This window comes from Hipposideros armiger, unplaced genomic scaffold (genome assembly GCF_001890085.2).
Source record: "Hipposideros armiger isolate ML-2016 unplaced genomic scaffold, ASM189008v1 scaffold_129, whole genome shotgun sequence".
NCBI lineage: Eukaryota > Metazoa > Chordata > Mammalia > Chiroptera > Hipposideridae > Hipposideros > Hipposideros armiger.
The window spans coordinates 2838648-2847065 of record NW_017731479.1 but is presented as its reverse complement, the minus strand read 5'-3'; the positions used below and the strand labels follow the sequence as shown (position 1 = coordinate 2847065).

The window sequence follows — 8418 nt, the reverse complement described above, 5'->3', positions numbered from 1 at the left end:
TGCTTTGAAAGCTGCTGCATCTGCAAGGCCCAGGACAGTGCCTGCTGCACACAGGGGGCTGGGGTGGGGTGGGGGCTGCAGGGAGGCTTCTTGGAGGCAGCTCTCCGTGAGGCTTAGCTCCTGCCCGGACTTTCTCCCAGGTGCCGTGACTGGCAGTGAACAGGGTCTCCCAGGCTGGATGGGTCCATCTGGCCACAGCCTCGTCATCCGTTCAACACAACATTCTTGAGCACCTACTATGTGCGAGTGGGGACACAGCAGTGAACAAGCCAGCTCAGGGAGCCCACGTCTGGTGGGCTCTTGAGAGGGACAGGCCCCCAACAATCATGTGGCGACGAAGCCAGGCGCTGAGGGAACCCCCATGGGGTCCTCTCGCCCAACAGGGGGACTCAGAGAAATCAAAGAGGGAATAGCATCGAGGCTGGGCCCTGGGGTTCCCCAATGGGCCCACAGGGCCATGGGCCCCTCACCTGCCCCACATTAACCCCATCCTCACCACTGCTTAGAAGCCTGCCCCAGACCGCAGGTTCAGCTGGTTCCTTCATGTGAGGCCTTTTTCTGTGTCATTACCTTTGCCAAAGCAAAGCTACGGAATGGCACTGAACACTGGTGGCTGGGTCCACCTCCGGGGGACGGTCTGGAGCCTTCGGCCAAGCTGGGGTCAGGGGCCCAGGCAGGAGCGAGTAGCCAGGGACCCCAAGCCATGGCCATGGCACTCTGGTAGGAAAGGCTGGGTTTGAGGCACCCTGGGTGGCTCAGGCGAAAGCTCTTTGGGAACAAGGCGTAAAACAGGGGCCACAGCGGCACCCCAGCCAGGCCAGGTTTGGGACAGGGGACTCTGGCGACCTGCCTGTCCACCTGAAGGCTCTTACATCCCAAACACCAAAGAGCACTGAGCAGGCCCAAGCACGTGTCCAGGTGAGACCAGCTCAGGGTCACCAGCTGGTAGTCTCTAGAAGCAAGGCAGCAGCCCGTGTGGCCCTGAGGGGTCACCTCCGGCCTCTCTGAGCCTCCAGGCTGACTTTATGGTCCCTCCTCAGGATCGTGCCCCTCATTCTATGGAAGAAGAGGGACAGCCGCATGCATCTCCTGGCTTCCATCGGGTGCGGAGGGAGGGGTGGCAGAGGGGACCAAGGATGACTTGGAAAGCAGACCAGGCCCCATTCAAGCTCTGCCCCTTACCGGTGTGTGGTCTCAGGAAGCTCTGAGCTTCCCTTTCCACATCTGTAAAACGGGGGCCTGTGTTAGTTATCTATTGCTGCGTAACAAGTTGCACCAAAACTTAGTGACTTAAAGCATCAATAATCATGCAGCGTCTCTCATGGTTTCCGTGGATCAGGAATTCAGGAGTGGCTTGGCTGGGCAGTTCTGCTCCATGTCCCTCATGAGGCTGCAGTCATCGGAAGGCTTGACTGTGGCCGGAGGACCCGCTTCCAAGAAGGCTCACAGGCTGTTGCAGGAGGCCTCAGTTGGTCCCCGTTGTAGGCCTCCCCACAGTCTGCTCCCCCCAGAGCAAGCCGTCCAAGAGAGAACGAGCAAGCAGAAAGCTGCAGTACCTTTTATGACCTAGCCCTGGGAGTCACACTCCTTCACTTCCACAGTATCTTATAGGTCACACAGGTCAGCCCCATTTGGAGTAGGAGGGGACCACACAAGGACATGGATACTGTGAGGTGAGAATCATTGGGGTGCGGGGCACGGCAGGTCTTGGAGGCCACCTGCCGAAAGCCACAACTTGTCTGTTTCCTCATCTGTGGAATGGGGAGGACCACCCCTCACCTCTCAGAGCTGTCAGGTGCTCCAAAGAAACGGAGCCGAGAAAAGCTGTAGGCCCGGAGCCTACCATGTCCTACGCTCACCAAAGGGCAGCCTCTGTGTTACAATGGCTCCACCATCGGCTCCACCAAAAGCCAGAGGGACCAACTCACTCTTGCTGAGCCCTGTTGACCAATCAGGAGCCAGACAGGCTCCTTCTTTCAATGAATGGGAACTAGTAACAGGCATGGCTTCTCCCCCACCCCCCTTCTTCTTAAGGTTTTAAACACCTAATTTATTCCATCCATTAGATAGATTTTGTAGATTTAATCATTTTCACAGTTGGTGGCTCATTGGATACTCAAGATAAACTCCAAATGAAAGTATAATGGTGAGGACAAATGAGTTTTCACATCACAATGGCAGAAACTTGCTTGGGAAGAGAGTTTAAGAGGAACAGAAATATATACAGATAAAAATTTTTTTTTCCCCAGCAGCCGCTTTTGCTGACTATAGTAGGTTACCACAGTTAATTTCACCAGTTTTGTTCATCTGTAAAATTGCATAAAAGTGACATTTTTGTGCTCATTATAGCAACTGCTGATTTATGGCTGGTAAATGAAGAGCTGGTCCCTTTTTTGCGGGACTCTCCGAGCGGTGCTAAGTGCCCATGAAATTGCTTGTATAATGTAGTTTAAATCCAATCTCGGAGAAAGATTCCCCCGTTGGCCAAAGTGACATTTCCATTCTCCACACTGAGTTTATTTTAGGCCACTTAGGTGGGGGCTGCCCCAGGCAGGGTCGGGATGGGGGCCCAGGGCTGGCTTCTCCTGCCTGGCCCAGGTTAGGCCAGACGGACGGAGGGGCACTGTCCCAGCCTCCTCGGGGTGCTTGGCGCTGCCTACCTCTCCCCTCCCTGCTGCCCTGCCTAGGTCAGACCACATTCCTGCACCCCAGGGCAGATCGAATGACCTTTCTAACATGCATGCCTGCCCCTGTCCCTGCCCTCCTCGGATTAAAACCTCCCCCAGCTGCTGATGCCCTGGGACCCTGCTGACACTTGGGGCCGACAGTTCCATGTGGTGGGAGCTTTGCTGTGCACAGTAGGATGTTTAGCAGCTTCCCTGGCCAATACCCACTAGATACCAGTAGCAGCACCCCCTCCTCATGTTGTGACAACCAAACAGGTCTCCAGACATTGCCAATGTGCCCTGAGGGACAGGAATGCTCCTTAAAAACCACTGCCCTGCAGGGAAGAGCACCCAACCCCTTCCTCTCTGGCCCCACACACCCCCTGCCGAGCTGCCTCTCCTGGTCTTTGCATGCTGCTCTGGGCTTCTGCTGTCTCTGAATTATTTACAGTTCCCACCCAGACATGCTTCCCCACCTGTGGACCTCTGCCCACGCTGCTTCTTCTAAAATATGTTTCTCCCCTCCCGCCTCACCCCTTTCACCCTCACCTTAACTGGAGTCCTCTTTCTTCTGAAAAGCCATCCCTGAAGCCCTGGCTGGGTGCAGCCCCCGCGTCCCCACATTGTCTGCCCTCCCCATCACAGCACGAGTTTTGCTCCGATTGGCTGTGAGCCCATGAAGGAGTCGTGGGTGCGGCCCTGGAAGGATGGAACGTGGTGTCCACACTCTGCCGCAGCCACAATGCCAGGCCCACCTGTGCACAAGCCCCTGCCCCTTCCTCTCCCGGGAAGGCCCTCGCCCCAAGCGAGCAGACGGGGAGGGTATGTACAAACTCGCACTCGGAGAGCACCTGCTTCTGCTAACATGCTCTGCTGCACATGGATGGTTAAACCATCACAGCCATGGTGGGAGGCAGTGTTAGCAGCAGCAGCACCCCTGTTTTACAGATGATGAATCTGAGGCTCAGAAGCCCCACTCCCAAATTCCCGCAGAGTCACTGGTGGGCCCTGGGAGGAAGGCAATATGCCTCAGAGGCCTTGCACGGTCCTCCTTGCCTAAGAGCCCAGAGCAGTCACGATCACCCCACAGCTACTATGCACCTCACCCCCTGCTGGGCCACTTGGTACAGTCTTTCTTCAAGGCCACCCACAGATCATTGCCCCTGTGCCACAGGTGGAGAAACTAAGGTTCAGCCAGGCCACACAGCCCCACAACCAGGCCGGCCAGCTCCAAAGCCCAAGCAGGGGGACTGTCTGCCCTGTGTAGTCCCCACGTCCCAGGGAGGGTCCTGGGTGGCACTGAGGCATGTTTCAGGACCAGGGAGGGGCTTAGGAAGGAGGTCTGCCCCCCTGTGACGTGCCTCCCCTGTGGCCAGTTATGCCCACTGACGGTGGGAATAGTCAGCCTGTCACACAAAGTACCTACTTCAGTCCCATGCCAACAGCTCACCACAAAGGCAGTGGCCACCACACTGGCCTTGCAGGTGACAGGCAGACTCAGGGAGGGACTGGAGAGTGGGGGGGTGAGACCCCTCCTTCTCACCTGCCTACTAACCCAACAAGGGAAGGTGAGCCCAGATGAAAGCCAACAGCAGCAGCTCCCCCCATGTCAGGCCATGCTGGGCTCCGCTCACGGAGCCCCGCACTGAAGCACCCCATTTTACAGATGAGGAAAGGCAGATGCCGAGAGGACGGGGAGGGGCAATGAACACCCACCAGACGACGTCAAGGCAGATACAAAGATAGACAACACCAAGTGCCGTCGAGGGTGTGGGGGCCCTGAGCTCTGCTGGTGGGCGTGTAGCCTGGCACAGTCTCTCTGGCAAACTGTTGGGGCATTTTCTCCTAAAGCCAAGCACTGGCCTCTCCTGTGTCCCAGCAATTCTCCCCCTGGGCGTGTTCCCAAAAGAACTCACTAAATACATGCACCGGGGGCGGGGGCACCATGTGTATCGGCCTCAAACTGGAAACGACTCAAATGCCATCAACAGGAGGAAGGATGAGAAAACTGTGAGGTAGTCAGACATGAACAGCACGCGGCAATGTGGAAAGCGAGCCACCGCCCCCCGGGTGGATCTCTCAAACACAGCCTGAAGTGATAGAGGCCGACGCAAACGCGCGTGCGTCGCGTGAGTCCATCTCACCACGGACAAACACCAGGCACAGCTAGTCCATGTACTTAGAAGTCAGAGAGCAGCTAACCTGGGCATGGCTAGTGACCAGGAGGGGGTGCAGGGGCTCCTGGGGTACCAGCAATATCCTAGCCCTTGGCCTAGGTGTCGTTACATGAGCGTGTCCCGTTTGTGAACGTTCAGCAAGCTTACGATGTGTGCAGTTCCTTTTACATACTTTGCACTTTGACCCAAAGCGTAAAAATTTAGGAGTGAATGAAGGAGCGAATGAATGAATGGAGAAATGAGCGAAGGGAGGGCGGCCCCGCAGCACCAGGAGTCCTGGGAAGCATTGGAGGCTGTGGCTTCAGGCCTCCCCATGTCACCAGGTTGGTGCTCACCTGTGCTTTGCTCTCCTCACTTGTCCCCACAGGTGAGACGGTGGCCAGCTCCATGCATTCCTCCCGCTACCCGAGCCCCGCCGAGCTGGACGCCTATGCCGAGAAGGTGGCCAACAGCCCGCTGTCCATTAAGATCTTCCCCACCACCATCCGTGTGCCCCAGCACAAGCACCTCAGTCGCACCATCAACGGCTACGACACCAGTGGCCAGCGCTACAGCCCCTACCCGCAGCACGCCGCTGGCTACCAGGGCCTGCTGGCCATTGTCAAAGCCGCTGTCTCTTCCTCCAGTGTGGCCGCGCCTGCTGGGCCCGCCAAAAGCGTGCTTAAGAGCGCCGAGGGCAAGCGGACCAAGCTGTCACCAGCTGCCGTGCAGGTGGGCATCGCACCCTACCCAGCGCCCAGCACTCTGGGACCCTTGGCCTACCCTAAGCCACCCGAGGCACCTGCCCCACCACCTGGCCTGCCTACGGCTGCTGCCACTGCAACCTCCGTCATCCCCCTGCCTGGCCGTGGCATGGCCCTGCCGCCTTCCAACCTGCCCTCCATCCACAGCATCCTCTACCAGCTCAACCAGCAGTGCCAGGCCCCAGGCACTGCACCCACTGCCTGCCAGGGCGTGGCCGTGCCCCACCCCAGCCCAGCCAAGCACGGCCCTGTGCCTAGCTTCCCCGGCATGGCCTACTCGGCCGCTGCCGGCCTGCCTGACTGCCGAAAAGGTGCCGAGCTGGGCCCGGGAAGCACAGCGGCCTTGACGTTGGCTGGGGCCACCAAGCCTGCAGGGTATGTGGACAGCGGCCTGGATTACCTGCTGTGGCCACAGAAGCCACCCCCACCACCACCCCAGCCACTGCGGGCCTACAGCGGCGGCGCGGCGGCCAATAAGTCCCCAGAGGCTTGCGGGGCGCGGGCGTATGAGAGGGCCAGTGGGTCGCCCCTCAACTGCGGTGTGGGGCTGCCCACCAGCTTCACCGTGGGCCAGTACTTCGCCGCCCCCTGGAACAGCGTGCTGGTGACCCCCACCAGCGACTGCTACAACCCAGCGGCGGTGGCGGTCACGGAGCTGGGGCCTGGGGTGGCCCGGGAGCTGGCGGGGCCCCCCGCGGAGGCCCTATCAGGGCTGCCCAGCAAGAGCGTGTGCAACACGGCGGTGCTGAGCAGCAGCCTGCAGTCCCTGGAATATCTCATCAATGATATCCGGCCGCCCTGCATCAAAGAGCAGATGCTGGGCAAGGGCTACGAGACAGTGGCAGTGCCCCGGCTGCTCGACCACCAGCACGCCCACATCCGCCTGCCGGTCTACAGATAAGGCCCACCTGGCGGCCGCACGGACAGATGGACAGGGCACCGACGGGGGGAGGCAGGCCACAGAATTGGGTGGGCGGAGCACAGGGGCACCCAGCCCTGCCCTGTGCCCACCGATGCCCACAGGGAAGCCAGGCTGGCTGCTGCCATGCCTGTTGGGGTTCGGGAAGGCGTCCTTGCTCACCAAGGCCCCTCCCCCTATCCGCTACCCCAGGACACTGGGAGGACTCTGGGGCATGCTGACGTCCATGCCTTCCTCCATCCACACTGGCAGAGCAGCAGGGAAAGAGAAGCCACTGAAAAATAGGAGTGGCTCTTTCTGGCTCTCCCAGGAGAGGAGCTCAGGGTGGGATGAAGGAAGAAATGGGACGGTCTCGAGTCAGAGTGAGGTCAAAGTAGCTCCCAGGGGTCAGATAGCTTCTCCCCCCACGAGCTCCCCGGTAGCCTGGAAAAGGAGCAGAGGGGGCCTTATGGAAGTCACTGGGCCCCCCGTGTCCTCCACTGGCCAATCCAGGTGAAGACCACTCTAATAGAGGCTCCAGGGACTACTGGTCCCCCTGCTCCTCCTCCTCCAGACTCTCCTCCCCCTCCCCCCATTCCTTCCCAACACAGAAAATCACACCCCCATCCCAATTCTCCAAACCCCGGACTACCACCATCCCCTTTCTCTCCAGTACATCTTACAGGGCTGCTGGGCACAGTGGTGTAGGCTGTGCACTGCACAAGGGCGCCTCATCCACGGAGACACCACTTGCATCCTAGACTTGTATATTTATTACAGCGATTTTCCGAATCTTGAGGAAGGGGTGCCATTTCCCTATTCGCACAAAGGTACCACAGGGGCTAACAATGGGCCTGCCGTCTTAGACCCCATCAGAGGGACCCTAGCCTGCCCTCTTCAGGGTTTCTCCGAGGAGCCAGTGAGGGGACAGGAGACCCTCTGGTTTTAGTCAGGAGACCTGGTACAACTCCGTCCCAGCCAGCTGCCCTCTGAGGCCTGCCCCGGAACCATCACACAGGGGAAGACAGGCAGAGGTCCCCCCCACTGAGCTCCCCAGGCCCAAATTCCCCAAGTCCTGGCCCCTCTGGCGCTCCGGAAGCGGTACTGTATCTCTCTCCAAGGCCTGTTCAAGCACTAAGTGCATTTACAAATCTCTGAGAATGTTTTTTTTTTATACTAAAATTGACCATTATATTCTACTGTGAGAAGTGCGGTCTGCACTATATTGTTTTAAAAACGAAGAGAAAGAAAAAAAAAGGGAAAACACAGATGGTGTCTCAGCTGTGGGATTGTTTTGTAGCTCTTGTTTTTGTGCTTTCTTCCTTCCGCCTCTTAGGAGTAAAACAGGCTGTCTCCTCCCCTGCTGACCAGGCTTGGAACCCCGAGGAAGCAGGCCAGGAGCCTCCTCCGGGCACCCGCCATGCCGGGTCGCTTTGCATTCGGTGTTCCATTTACTCTTCCAGCCCTTTCGAGATGGACACTGTCATTTGCCCTGTTCGCATGTCAGCCACTGGGTCAGGCCAGTGATCCATACATACAGCAGCTGGGATGGAACCAAACCCAGGTCCCCGGCGGCTTCCCTGAATAGTGCAGTGGTTGTTTGAGGGTGACATCCCCTGGCATCACCAAATTCCTTCCCAGCTCTTCCCCTGTGCCTGGCACGCTCCAAGCTTTCATGGGAACAGTGTAGCTGGGGACAGGCCAACGTGGCCAGGCAGTGGTCTTCTCCCTGGCCATCCCCAGCACACCTCATTCCCTGGTGCCCGGGGACTTGCAGGTGACCAACCCCACCCCCAGGGAGCTCAGGGTTTATCAGGCACTTCCTGTGTGCTGGGCATTTCCAAATACAATGTATCTTGTTGGGGTTTCGACACTCCTTACAATGTAGGGGGTATTTGAGCTGAAGAAACTGAGGCTCAGAGATGTGAAGTGAC

At 58.3% G+C, this 8418-nt stretch overlaps 1 protein-coding gene across 2 annotated transcripts in view; it reads left to right on the top strand.

The window, feature by feature from the left end:
- FAM222A (family with sequence similarity 222 member A) overlaps positions 1-7752 on the top strand; it is a 57911-nt gene extending 50159 nt beyond the window's left edge. For both annotated transcript variants that reach the window (XM_019649154.1, XM_019649155.1), the window contains exon 3: positions 5211-7752. In XM_019649154.1, the coding sequence (XP_019504699.1) occupies positions 5211-6487 (1277 nt within the window). In that variant the 3' untranslated portion in view covers positions 6488-7752. The remainder of the gene's footprint in view (positions 1-5210) is intronic.
- The last annotated feature ends 666 nt before the right edge of the window (positions 7753-8418 follow it).